The following is a 14,524-nucleotide window of genomic DNA, read 5'->3' on the forward strand; positions in this document are numbered from 1 at the left end:
TTAGGGAAGCCAGAAATGCATCATGAGTTTTTATTTTGCAATGAGTGCAATATTACAGGTAAAATTCAGTTTTACTAGTCCCATAGTATATAGAACTAAACAAAAACATTCTACCATGCTGTATGTACTGTACTTAAAACCTGGTCAAGATCTTCAGTGTGAGACTAATACCACAAAGCAGTGCCTTTGCTGTTAGAAGTTGTATTAAGTTTGCATGTATGCTAACAGTTTAGTACTAAACATTTGGAGTAAGGCAGTGTTGCAACCACTTCAACTTCTAAACAATCCCAAAAATATAGGGTCGCCTGTATAAGATAGCAAGAAAAAGTAGTAACGCCATTCATCTTTTAAGAGGTAAAGCACAGCCCTACATGTTTAAAGGAATAAGTGTCAAGCCAGTTTAGTGCCCTGTTCCCAAGGGGTGGGTTTGTTTGTTTTTAAAATAGGCATATCCAGCAGTCTTACTTAGAAGGGAAGGCTTCAGGATTGTGCAGGTACAGCCGGCACAAGGATTTCTACTCTATAGCTTTTGCTCAGTTCTCACCTGTAGTACTGCAAAGATCTTCAGCCTGATGAGTATTATCAAGCTACTAGCAAGCTTAACTGACCATATTCAACACTTTCCTAGCTGCTATAGCTCTGGAACAAGTTCTTGCATCTCTGTGAACATCGGCAATAGAAGTGCTTCTATTGGAGGTAGGTGTCAAGTTTTTTCTTGATATTGTCAAAGGAGTCTGCTCCCATATAGTCAGCCTGGCCTTGTTCCCACTTCTCCTTCCGTTCTTCTGAAGATTCAGCTGGTGGAGGAGATGGTGGTGAAGTTGGTGCTGCTGCTGAAAGTGATATGTGGGACACTGCCTCTGTAACCTCGTCCTGGAAGGAGAGCATAGTAAGTAGACAGTATAAGAGTTATAGGGCCTATTTCTAACCAAGCAATAGAGGGCTGAAGGTGGGAGAACCAATGAGATGTTCTCATGCAAAGCAGCAAGCACTGTTTGGGGGGGGAAAATGCAAGGGTTATACAACTTTCCTAGCCAAAAAATAAAAATGAACAAATTGAGAAGTCAATGGAGAGCGCACAGGAAAGTACTGGTCAATATTGGTTTAAGTTCTTCATACCTCTCTACAGAAGCCACAAGAGAAAGCCAGAGAATAGACCAAGCCCGACAGCTGCAAATAGTTCATTAGAAAGGTGTAAGATGGACAAGAGAAAGCATAGCTCTAAAATAGATCAGTAACTTTGGGCTTAGAAAGGTTGAGAACTTAAAAGCTACTTTTTCTGTTATACTAAATTTAGTATAAAGTTACTGCAAAGCTGCATTCCATACATGCTATTAAACTCCATGTGTGAAAAGTAAAATAAAAATAGAAAGTTGCTGTAACCTATACTTTCCACTTACTCTACAGATGCAATCTTCCTAAACTAGCTTTTCTGGCTTCTTTTAGATTAGTCTGACTGAATCCCTAGCGATGTAGGATTCACTTTTTCTCCCCTCCCTCCCATGGAGGGATGGTCAACACCAGCTTGTGGAGTGTCGCAGGAGCACTCATGGCATGCCAAGTTCTTTTAAACATGCTTATAACTATCTGCAGCCTCAGTCTGAGATGCATGAATATTAGTGCAGTTAGTTTACTTTTACAGAGTAGCTTCTGAACTGCAAGGCTGATCACAACCATATATAATATCATTGCGGTGGTGGCCATCATTGTGCGCACACTCATCCAGGGAGAGATCTTAACCACTGTATGAGATTGCTTGTTCTCATCTAATACTCAGAATTCAGTTTTGTGATAAGGGGAAACCTCTAACATAGGAGGGCCCTCCTCAATCCTAGTTTTAATTTTAGGCCATTCAGCATCAACATTTTGCTCTTCATCAGTATTTAGGGAGCATAAGATGAGTGTTTGCTCTGGCCAGCAAAGGGTGGGTTACAAGATAGTTCTGTATGGTCTTTTCCACTGAATGGAATCATTTCCAGAATATCCAGAGTAAGTCTTGATATTCAGTAAAAATTCAGTATTTTGTTACAAGACAAAAATCTTTAAAAAAAAAAAAAAGATAACTGGGTTAATATTTCTGCAGTATTAGCAGAACTTCAATACTAGAAGTAAACTGAGACAAAGTTTAGTCTCACATGTTCAAGCACTTTCCAACTTGGGATGTGCGGACTTTAGAAAATTAGAGAGAATATTTAGTTCAGCATATTTAGGAACACCTGTTGTAGAACTATTCAAATTTAATCTGGTGAGCTTTAAAACGGTTAACAGCCAGGTAATTCCTATTAGTGAGTACAAATGTTAAATTGCTACAAATTACTTAAGGACTTCAGGATCCTGACTCCTTGTTTTGTCATACAACCTTCTTGTTTGGGTATCACCTGTGGGAACTGACCCCCCAAAACAATTAGCCTTTACTGCTTGAGCTAGAAGACCAAGTCTGTTTGCTTGAAGTCAGTAAGAGACAGGCCTCTGTATGTAGTTTGGGGGGTGGTGGTGGTGGGGGATTTACCCCAATTTGGTTTCTACACAATTGTTAGTAGCCACTTCTTCAGTAATTCTTTAGAGTTCACAGTAGTTATTTAGAAAGGGAGGTGAGTAAAAACAGTTACACCAGCGACCAGACTAACCCAGTTATTTCCTCTGTTCTATTTTATTTCAAACCTTAAACAAGGAGTTGAAGAAAGCTATGCTTCAAGTCAGTGGATTCTCCCTGAAGCCTTCAGTAATTTGAAGTCTGGGATGGGGGAAGTACAGAACATCCGCATTTAGACTGTTTCAATGCAGGTATCTAAGATAGAAGATGACGACATACCGCCTTTACACCTGTAGTGGCATCTTTAACAATTCCATGTTGTTCGAGTAGTGGTAAGATGTTGGTGATGAAGGTATGCCACCACATGTTGAGGAATTCTGGGTGAACCACTGTGGGATCACTTGTGTCACCTTTTATGCTTTTTGTTTTGGAGTCATATGTGTAATTCCATGGTTTCATTCTTCCTAGGAAATGCACCACTTTAGCATTTGTGCCAAACCTGCCAAACAAAGGAATTTGAATTAGACATTAGATGTCCAGGAAAAGTACATACAAGATAGCATTCCATCTCCTAAAGAAAAAGCTAAGAAATTGCAACTGCCTACTGGCACTGAAAGCATCACTATGCAACAAGAGAATGCAGATAGAATTCTACCTCAAATAGCTTATTCAGATTGAAAACAGCCAAAACCTAGTGGTTTGGGCCATTTCAGTACTTACAGCAGCCAGTCTCTTGGTAGTTTGGTGTCCATGAGAACTCAGGATGGAACAGTCTCAAGCAGCAGTTGCAATCAGAACAAGTTTTAAGAGTGAGAGTTTCCACTACAGATTCAGTGATCCAAATAGCTAGACACCATACACTTAGCCTAATCAGCCATCAGTGATAAGATCACTGTTTTTTAAGTCTTCAGCCCTACAGAAGGGGAGGTTGGAATTGGTCAGAATATCCAGCTTCAGAAAGCTTCCGCCACTGCAGCTCTGCAGAGGGTAGTTCAGACATCCTAGAAGGATGCAGTCTGTCTCACCTGCCATGGAGAGACTGCACGGAGGTGTTTTAATGATTCTCCCTCCACCCCACTCCTGCCTCGACAAATTTCTTTCTTCAAATACATGGCTGTTCAGAACCCTTAAAATCTCAGCTGTCTAGGTAGATCAAGAGTGTCTAATTACTCTTATTTTTTTATGGAAGGGCTACATAAATCATGCAGCTATAGTGGGTGTATTTTTGAAGTCTCTTCGGTCCTACTAGATTACTACTAGCAAGGTAGAGAGCCCACTCCAGTGGGCTCTTGGTGTTACATCGCTATGGAGTTTCTAGCCCTTCCGGTTGCAGAGGAAGCTTTCTATCAGGAATCTAGTCAAGCAGTATGCTGTCTTCTCAAGTCTGCAGGCAGAAACCTTCCAAACAGTGAACTGCCTCATTTTCATTTTAGTGAAAACTTTAAATCATAGAATATCAGGGTTGGAAGGGACCCCAGAAGGTCATCTAGTCCAACCCCCCAAAAACAATCAGTGTTTTTGATCTCCATATTCCCCATTTCACTGCTGATCATTTCAGCAGAAATCAGATTATTCAACAAGCCCAGGTTACGTTCCCAGGTGCCAGATGCCCTGGCTCTCTCATCGGCAGCTGGGAAATACTTCCCGTTTCCTCAGATCTTGGGGTAAACATAGCTCCATTGATAAGATCTACAGCATGTTAAAAATTTAGTGTTTTGTGGTAGTTAAACTAAATTTTATTAAATTGTATGTTTTCATGTGTCAGTATAAATGTTTGAAAGTGATCTGAGGCGGTCTGATTTTATACAGCGGAAGGAATCTTACTGCCAGAGTTTAGGTCAAACGCTGTTAAATACAAGCAACATAGAAGAGATTGCTTTGAAGAACTTTGTTTTCAGGCTTTAAGTGCAGGGCCTGAGAGGCTAATGGATCAGAATAGATGGCCAAGTTTAGTTTTTAAGCTAGTCAGGACCACTTTAATGGAATTAAGACAATTCCATTTTGTCCTCTAGAGGGCCAGCCTTCCCTCAATTGGATCTGTTCCAGGGAAACTCTACGCTACAGCACTACATCGGTCCTAAAGAGAATAGAAACAAATGTGCTTTGCACATTCTTGTCTTTTGTTGTTGTTGTTTCTTTTGCTGTGTGTGTGTGTGTGTGTGTGTGTGTTTTGCTAGCAAGTAAGTCTGTTTCTGTGAAAAGTGATATTTGTATGTGAACACTGCTTTCCCCCTCAATCACTGCCCAGTAGGCTGTGGCTGCACAAAAAGCCCCTAGTGGCTCCATGTAGCTATAGTGGCCGCATTGGTCGCCACATTTGAGAAGTGCTGGTTTAGGCTGATCCTTCCTGTTGTGTGAATAAGATTAGACTTGTAAAGGAAAGTGGTCTTCTACAATAGTTACACTAGAACATTCCATGCATTCCTGGATTGATCTCTGCTGCTGCTCATTTTAGAGTCAGTCAGGATGAAAATGCCTTTATTTTCTATAGAAAACTGTTAAGTATGTTCAAATGGATTCCCCCCTCATCCCCCAAACCAGGGGTACCTCCACCCAGTGCTTTGAAGCTGGACAGCATGTATGACTTTCTATGCAGGTGTGAATCTTAGCCTCATGGTACAGAGGCTCTGAAGGATTAGATAATGATGTCAGAGTAGGGTTCAAGTTTGGTTCATTACAGCTATTGAACTGTGTCTAGTGGATGTGGGCATCTGCATCAAAAATAAGTTAATCTAGAATGCCTATTCTGACAGCCCATGTGTTACTTTCAAAATCCAGAAACCACTATCTTTAAACAGCTCATTATGTGCATCTAACTCCGTTCAGTTTGAAGGAAGTTTTTGCCTGGGTCAGGCAGATTCAGCTGACCTTTCATGGCAACAAGGTCAATTGTAAGTTTTTTTTTGTGGCATGACTAATCTCAGCAAGGGAGTAGCTGAGGAGAGTACGGTGTACGTCACAATAGCTTTTAGCTTACTGAATGCTGTTTATTTTGACTACTCAGTAGTGAGTATTCACTGTGGCTTGCATGTATTTCTTCTTAAAATAAGCGTTCTAATTTTAACTTGACAATATTTCAGACGTTCAGATCACAAGACATGGTTTGAACTTGAGCCAGCAACAATACTGCTTATGTTAGCTGTTGCATTAATCTCTAGCAACTTGATGTCATCTAAAGATCAGTTGGCCTTTTCATGCAATTGCTCCTCATTCGCTTTTGAAGCTAGCAGTTAACATGGTCCAGTTGTAATAAAAAGATCGTAAATTGCACCCATGTTTGAATAGTTTTTCACACTTTATGCTGTAACAATCCTAGAGTTTAGATCAGAATTAGGCCAGTAACAATGCAAAATACCATTACATGGGGAAAACGTCGCATGCCAGTAATACATTTTAATGTTTTTAGAAGGTCTCTTTCTAGGTCTATAATATATAACTAAACTATTGTTGTATGTAAAGTAAATAAGGTTTTTAAAATGCTAAGCTTCAATTAAATTAAAATGCAGAGCCCCCCGGACCAGTGGCCAGGACCCGGGCAGCGTGAGTGCCACTGAAAATCAGCTTGCGTGCCGCCTTTGGCACGCGTGCCATAGGTTGCCCACCCCTGATCTATATAAAAGTTGTCACCATACCCAGCCCACACTGGTTTGGGCTAAACCTCACTCAACTAAACTCTTTAACAAGGACAACTGCTGTGCAGATAATGCCTCTTTGGTCACAGTAGTATACCTGTGATTAAAAGAGTGTTGAGTTATACTCTTGCAATAGAACAGGTCCTTGTCAAATGCACCTGTGCTAGGTAAATTAATTCAAAGAATGAGCTGCTGCCACTGACAGAGGTAGTTTAGGCCACAGCCATGTAAAGAATACTTCCATAATCAATACTTCCATTGATTAGTTTATCTAAATTAAACCATTACATGGTTCAAAGCGAAATTAAGAGATTGCACTAGCTATCACATACCCTTCATTTGGCCTAACCTTGAATCTCCGAACTGAAATCGAGTCAAAGAACTGATTTTATACAGCCTTTTCATCATCTAGTAAGAGATAGGTCAGCTTCACAAGAGCTCTTTTAAATCTGGCCCATATAATGGCTACACTAGATTACGAATCATTTTTCTACAAGAAAGAATGCTGAACTTACGCTTTAAATGCTGGAAGGTAGGAGTATAGAGAAATGCTGCTTAAGTTATAAATAAATGGCAGGTGTTTGTTGATATCTGTTGTTGCCCAGCTGTTGAAGAAGGTGTTTAATAACCCCTGGTCCCCACCTGAAAGGGAAAGATGGAGAGTTATCAGTATTCCTGTTTTAAATTTCTTCACTAAATCACTGATTCAAGACTCAGTTTAGTCACGTGAGCTAGCATACCCAGTAGGAATTAGTGGCAATAAAGTAGTATTCTATTTACAGAAGTTAGTTTTCTTAAACTATAACATTTTCACCCTTGGGAGGGCACATTAGCCCTCTTCCTCTTGCCAGAGGCAGCTACAGATTTGTAAACTTAACTCATACTTTAGGCTATTTTACCTCCCAGAAGACAGCCAAAAGCTTAGAATCCCTAGTGATATAATTTACATGTGAACATGCATTTGGTCTTGCATGATGCAACTCAGTTTCCATTCACAACTTGAAGTGGAGTTAAATTGGAGTAGTAAACATTGGAAGTGTCAGATTTGTTATTTCAGTTGCAGTGAGGCAAATACAGTAGGCCAGATTATGATCTGTCACTCCAGATTTACACATGTAACCAAGATAACTCTGACCCACGGTTGATTATTAGAGGCCCACATGTGGCTCAGCGGTCCTGTACATAATGAAAATGCTTTTTTGGATCAAGGACTGATTGGTTTGCTAAAAGCAAATCTAGGCCTTCATTACATTTTCTGAGAGATGTCATACTAGAAGTTAACTATATTAAAGCTCCTAGTTAGCTTCATAAGCTTATGTGAAACTAGAAGTTTTATGTTTCAGTTGATGCATGCACGAAGTGTTCAGACCCCCATTTTGAATGTAGGCTAGTTTACAACAGCAGAAGACAGTAAATGACTGCCTGGATGCAGAGCAATTATGTGTTTTCCTAAGAGACTTGGAATGCTGAACAGAATGCAGGAATTTGACGAGAAAGTGGATTAGTCAGAGAAATGGATTTCGTTTGTGGTGTTCACCTTGACATTTGTTCTTTACTTACAGAAATAGTGTCAGCACTTTTCCAGACGAAGAACTATGCTAGTCCCTCTCTCAGCCCCTTAACTGGGCCATTTCTGTTTTAGGACATGATAGTGCTATTTTGAATTTGATCTTATGTTGGTAAAGAGAAGACAGCTTTGACACACAAGTGAGATTCCTGATGTATGCTTCTGGATTAAGGTAGCATTAAAATGATTGTATTACTACTCTCCCCGCATTGTTAGTCTGACTTACAACTCCACTATATTTACTCCAGCCAGCCAGTTTGGGCAAAAAAGTGCATGAGACACCAGACGATCACTTGTCAGAATGAAATCACCACTAGCGGAGCCAAAAGGTGAGCTATAACAATTCTGAAGAAATCATGGCAGTGATCTACTGTTAGCTTTTCGCCAAAGCAGCCAATTGATACAGCAGTAAGTTAGAAGTGACATGTGTAAGGCCCTACCAAATTACGGTCCATTTTGGTCAATTTCACGGTCATAGGATTTTAAAGATAGTAAATGTCATGAGTTCAGCGATTGAAATCTGAAATCTGTGTTGTAACTGTAGGGTCCTGACCCAAAAAGGCGTTGCGGGGAGATCCCAAGGTTATTGTAGGGCTGTACTGTGGTACTGCTACCCTTACTTCTGTGCTGCTGCTGACGGCGGCGCTGCCTTCAGAGCTGGGCAGCTGGAGAGCGGCGGCTGCTGGCCGGAAGCCCAGCTCTGAGGGCAGAGCCGTGCCAGTAGCAGAAGCAAGAATGGCATGATATGGTATTGCCACCCGTGCTTCTGCGCAGCTGCCTGCAGAGCTGGGCCCTCTGTCAGTAGCTGCCCCTCTCTGGCTGCCCAGCTCTGAAGGCAGCAGTGCAGAATTAAAGGGTGGCCTGGTATGGTATTGCCACCCTTCTGCGCTGTTGCAGGTGAGGCGCTGCCTTCAGAACTGAGCGCCTGGCCAACAGCCACCCCTCTCCGGCCGCCCAGCTCTGAAGGCGGCGCAGAAGTAAGGGTGCCAATACTGCAGCTCCCCCCAAAATAACCTTGCAACCTTCCTCTTCCCCCTCCCCCCCCAACTCTTTTGGGTCAGACTCAGGACCCCCAATTTGAGAAACACTGATCTCCTCTGTGAAATCTGGCCTTTTGTGTGCTTTACCCTATAATATACAGATTTCACAAGGGGAGACCAGATTTCATGGTCCATGATGCATTTTTCATGGCCATGAATTTGGTAGGACCCTAGCCATGTGGGATAAATATGAGAGAGCACAGAAGCTAAGGGAGTTTGTCCTCAGATATTATTAGGAAAGCGCTTCTAAGTCAAGAGATATGCAACTATTACTATATGTTGGGAACTTGCATGCCTTTCTTTTGTAAGACTCCTACCATATTAGAAAGCATCTTTGCATGACCTCCCATGTTTTATGTTTGTCTGTAAGTTTAGACTAAGTGATTCTACTATCCTGAGTGATTGTTTGGAACAGATGTGTGTAGACCTAAAGAACAGCTGTATGTTTTGCATCATAGCACTAGTCGTCCTGCATAGTACAGGTTACTAAATTCCTCCCAAACACCATCATCCAATACTTCCTCTCCACTGCATATTCTTCGCTCCTTATGTTATGGACAGTTTCAGTGTCCTAGTCTTACTGAAAACCAAGAGCCCCTCCAATCCCACCAAAGGGAATGCCAGTTCAACTTAGCACTGTATAATAATTGTGCCATATGCTATTATAGTTGCAGGTATAATCAGTACTTTAGTATCTTACATCTATATGTTGTTTTAGATCTGAAACTATTAACTGCTCAAATACCAGCTTGGATCCCAGGCTAGAAGGAAGTCTAGTAAATTACATAACCTATGGAAAGTTTCCCTTGCACTGCTCTAAACTATAAGATAAGCAGACTTTTTATTTTAGCTAGTCTTGCTTTTAAATTCATAAAGCCCCAGGTTTTTAGAAGTTTGCTAGAAACACTGAAGGTAAGCATTGGCCATTCCCGTTATGAAGTTCAGTTTCCCTTCTCCCTCCCCATTAGGTACAGTAGTGTGGACCAAGATTATTGCATCATGTTATCCTAAACCTTTAGGATAGCTGAGTTCACAGATAAGATCAATTTGTCATGTCCCAGAAATGGAAAACTAGTGGATATTTTTAGTCTGTCTTACGAAATAGACATTTTGACTACTTTGTAGTCATGTATTACCAACATTTGAGGCAAGCAGTATCATACTGGAAGATAGGTCCCCAAGAAATTTGTGAACATAAAGAATTAGTATCCAACAGTTGTAACCACTGTGTGCTGTATTAAAATATTCAGCAAGTCTTATGGCCACTGATAATTGCTTTCTTTCTGTAGAATCAAAGAATATCAGGGTAGTAAGGGACCTCAGGAGGTCATCTAGTCCAACCCCCTGCTCACAGCAGGACCAGTCCCCAACTAAATCATCCCAGCCAGGACTTTGTCAAGCCTGACCTTAAAAACCTCTAAGGAAGGAGATTCCACCACCTCCCTAGGTAACCCATTCCAGTGCTTCACCACTCTCCTCGTGAAAACGTTTTTCCTAATATCCAACCTAAAACCTCCCCCACTGCAACTTGAGACCATTACTCCTTGTTCTGTCATCTGCTTCCACTGAGAACAGTCTAAATCCATCCTCTTTGGAACCCCCTTTCAGGTAGTTGAAAGCTGCTATCAAATCCCCCTTCATTCTTCTCTTCCGCAGACTAAACAATCCCAGTTCCCTCAGCCCCTCCTCATAAGTCATGTGTTCCAGTCCCCTAATCATTTTTGTTACTTTCTGCTGGACTCTTTCCAATTTTTCCACTTCCTTCTTGTAGTGTGGGGCTCAAAACTGGACACAGTACTCTAGATGAGGCCTCACCACTGTCGAATAGAGGGGAACGATCACGTCCCTCGATCTGCTGGCAGAAAGTGGCACTGAGTTAAAATGAGTATTTTAGTGTGAATCTTGTTTACCAGGGTGTAATACCTGAGCTATATATTTTCTTGTACCTGATCCCTTAAGGATTGGTGCTCTGATGAAGATAGCTCTGGTGAACAGATATGTTCACAACAGAATGGCATGCTACTGGAAGACTTCAGCAGTGACATGTGCGAGCTTTTTTTTTTGGAGTACGGCAGAAATTTAATAAAGTGCTCCTGTTTTAGTCAGTGACTGGTGTAGGAGTATAACAGACCCAGTGGTGGAAACGGTATGAATAGAGTTAAAAAACTTTAACAGTGCTCCTCCACTACCCTTATAGGTCAGCCTTAGGCTTGCTTCTTTTTTGTTGCTAGATTCAATACATATAACCAGGTCTATAAAAAAAACAGCTGTTACATTAAAACCTATTGATCTAATAATGCTTATGCACAAAGTTTTTAAGATGGTGACATACTGACAATTCATCTCCCATGTTTAGAAGTGAGATTTTTGACTACCATGTTAGAGTCCCTATCATAGCAGTAATGTAACTTTTGCTTTATAAACAGTGGTTCTCAACTTATTTACCATTGTGGGCCTCATATGCAGTTCTCTAGTCTGTGTTACGTGGGCCGCATCCACACAACATATATACTACCTGTAGGGCCCTGAGGATGTCCATGGGCTACAGCTGTGTACTGATTGAGCAGCAAGTGACCCATAGGCCACGGATTGAGAACCACTGCTTTATAAACATGGGACTAGCTGAAAGTTTGAAGAATGCCCAAGTTTAGCACTCACTGAAATAATTTGAGACAGGCATGCTGGTTCGCTGCACTTTTAGATCATTCGCCATTGTACCATTGTCAATGATGAGGTTATTGTCTGACCCCAAAGAAGCACAAGCATGATTTATTCTGTTAAGTTTGCTGTGTGCTACACTAGTTGCTTTATCAAGCTCTTTATGGCTACACTGGGGATTTTGCATGATAGAGATTAAAGTTATAAACTTCCTGTCTCAAACACAAGTTTGTCAAGCTAACCTAATTTGAAATAGTATTTTAGGATAGCTATAGATTAGGAAGCTATTCTATTCTCAGGAAGAACCGTAAGCTTCAAGTGAACCACAGCTCCTCTAAGGTTTAAAAGGTACTACAGAGTTAGTGGGAGACCAGTTGTCAGGAATTTGTCCCAAGTAGATTGGAGAGGTATTTCTTGATACTAAATTAGATCAAAAGCCTGTTTACTCACGCTTTTACGTATGCCACAGGCATATTGCTTGACTGACATTTTATAACGATATCAAGCAAAATGCTTGTGGCATATGTAAAAACATGAAGTGCAGCAGGACCTAGAGTAGAGCCAGGTGACATGGGGTTACTCAACCCACGGCGTTGAAGTTACCCTTTTTGATGCGCGGTTTTCTTCATGAAGTTGAACTTAATGCAGCCACATATGAGTCAAAGCTTCAGTACTACAGAAATACTAAAAGCAGTTTCCAGAAGCTGATTAGTCTAACTTCAGTGTATTCTTGTATGGCTGATACATCAAGTAATTTTGTACTTACATAGCTTGCAACTAAGTTCTATACTTGTTAGCACTGGCTGTGATTAATTCATCTTCAGTCTGTAAACTTTCTCATTACTAGAATTCTAATAGGGATTAACACTGACTAATTCAAAGGCTAAATCCCTGCTTTTTATTGCAGTTGAGGGCTAAAACCTGAGTAAGGGCAGAGTTTCTTTACCATTAAGTACTACCTATGGCAAGTCTTCTCATATCCCTCAAAGTGATAGTCCTGTTTAGTTTGCTGGTCCACAATGTAGCAACTGTATGGGATTTCTGGACTGAACCAGAATCCCTTTTTTGGCATGTCCAGTTATTTAGTGAGGCAGCAAATTCAACTGTACTACCAACTTACTTGAAAATGGTGCTCCAAAGGAAGTTAAACACAGGTCACCTACAGTCAGTAGGCCACCTGTAGAATCTCATTTGGCCACCATTCTAGATTCAGGGGCCCATTAGCAATACCTGCCAGAATGAATACAAAAAAGCAAACAACTGAATGGGATAGGACATTTACTCTTGGGACTATTAGATCCGAACTCTTTGGAGGTAAGAAGCATGCAAGACAGTTTGCTACTCAAAACAGCATGAACAAGGTTGTTAAAACTAGTTAGTAACACCAGAGACGACCTGGGCTTGCCAACAGTGTGTGTTCGGGGGGAGGAGGAGGATAGCAGAATGAGGGCAGCTGACTTCAGCAGTTGTTACTGAGCATGCTCAGTACAAGCCAAGCCGCAAATGGGTGCAGGAGAAGGGAAGCACAGGACCCTACATGCTTCCCCCACACACATTGCCTCTGAGTAACACCACTGTTGTCTCCAAAGAGACAAATCCCCCCCCCTTTTTTTTGAGGAAATGCTGCTACTGATTGATAAAAACACCTAATTTTACTCAAAGCTATTTGACTAGCTACTGAGAGTAGAAGAACGTTTCAGAACAAATCATTTCAAAAAGCCACGTAGAGCAATCCAACTTTGGCAACATCATGTTCACCTTATCTCTAAGGATATCCACAAATGATTTTTGTGAAAAGTTGAGTTAATGGAAGCTTATTTTCACTGATTTAATGTTTAAGATGCCAACACAATCAAATCCATTAGTGACTAGTTTTTATCTAAAATGTAGGATACTATACTGGTTTATAATCCAAAGAATGTTCATTCTTCTAGTTGAGAGCTACAGAAAGTTTTAGAAATGGCTGTTTAATTTGGCCTACCTTTGCCACTTAAGACTCATTAAGGTGCCTCTGAAGTCCATCTAGGCCTTTAATACAAGATAAACTTATTAATGTTTGATGTTTGAGTCTGACTTCACTATAGTCAGAAAATCTATCTATAAGAGTCCATGCATATGAGTTTCCTGTAAACATGAGTACTCTTTCCAATGAGGTGCTGGAATTCTAATGTAAGTGGTGTCCTCTAAGGCATGCCCATCTGAGACATTCCCCCGCTGCCCCCATCATTTTAAACAATCTAAACTTGAAAATTGGAGTTGGAGTCAATACATACCATCAAAGCTGCCTTTCTCTGTGGCAAGTTGTAACAGCTGATTGTATGTTTCAATGGAAGGTCGATAAACAAAAACTCCAGAATTAAAACAGTCAGGCCAGCCTGGATCTGGTGCTGCAGATAGCTCTTCTTTCTCAAAAAGCTCATCAATATTTGTTAAAACCTAGTTGTGGGGGGGAAAAAATTGCTTTCTGTTTTCTAGGCTAGACGCTTCATAGCATTATGTTTTGTTGATTTTGCCATCCACCCCAAGATATGAAGGTAAGCATTCATATCAAAGGTCTCATTTTTATGGAGGACAGCTTTGACAGAGATATTCCCTTATTACTGCCAATTACAAAGTTGTTTTGTAGGCTTAAGAGCACTTCCCTGCATACCAAATTACAGGTCCCCAATAAGAAGAGGTTCCTATTGCAAGCCACTAGACGGAACTGTATTCTGAACAGCAAATATATAACTTACCATTGTGTCCGCATCCATGAACACACATTTTGAAAACTGAGTCAGTTCCCAGCAGTGGAGTTTTGTTAGAGTGACACCCAGCTCAGGTCTTTTCATTAGTGCTAGATGGGCTGAATCTCCACTGTCCAAGACATCTACCAATAAGACTTCATCGAAGACTTTTTCTAGCACTTTCCTGTGGAAAGTAGGAATCATTGATTTATTTTTGGAGTTAGTCTTTCCAATATCCCCAACCCCAAGGCAGCTTTGTATTGCCTAGACTCTTAGTGCACAATAAGGAGTTGACTGTCTTGTATTTAGTCTACTTTTATTTAAACAGGTGCGCTACAGTCTTGTCAAGTTTCTAGCATAGAAATACC

General features: G+C 40.9%; 1 protein-coding gene across 3 annotated transcripts in view; it reads right to left on the reverse strand.

Annotated features, from left to right (window-relative positions):
- Positions 1-14,524, reverse strand: part of GYG1 (glycogenin 1) — a 26,147-nt gene continuing 11,623 nt past the window's right edge. For 2 of the 3 annotated variants that reach the window (XM_084639899.1, XM_084639900.1), the window contains 5 exons: positions 14,166-14,340; positions 13,704-13,866; positions 6,681-6,807; positions 2,813-3,032; positions 3-873 (listed from right to left, as the gene is read on the reverse strand). In XM_084639899.1, the coding sequence (XP_084496025.1) occupies positions 688-873; positions 2,813-3,032; positions 6,681-6,807; positions 13,704-13,866; positions 14,166-14,340 (871 nt within the window). In that variant the 3' untranslated portion in view covers positions 3-687. Of the gene's footprint in view, positions 874-2,812; positions 3,033-6,680; positions 6,808-13,703; positions 13,867-14,165; positions 14,341-14,524 lie in introns of all 3 variants that reach the window. The other variant, XM_084639898.1, reaches the window with a different exon arrangement.

The sequence above is a fragment of the Lepidochelys olivacea genome (genome assembly GCF_965140295.1).
Source record: "Lepidochelys olivacea isolate rLepOli2 genome assembly, chromosome: 9".
Classification (NCBI taxonomy): Eukaryota; Metazoa; Chordata; order Testudines; family Cheloniidae; genus Lepidochelys; species Lepidochelys olivacea.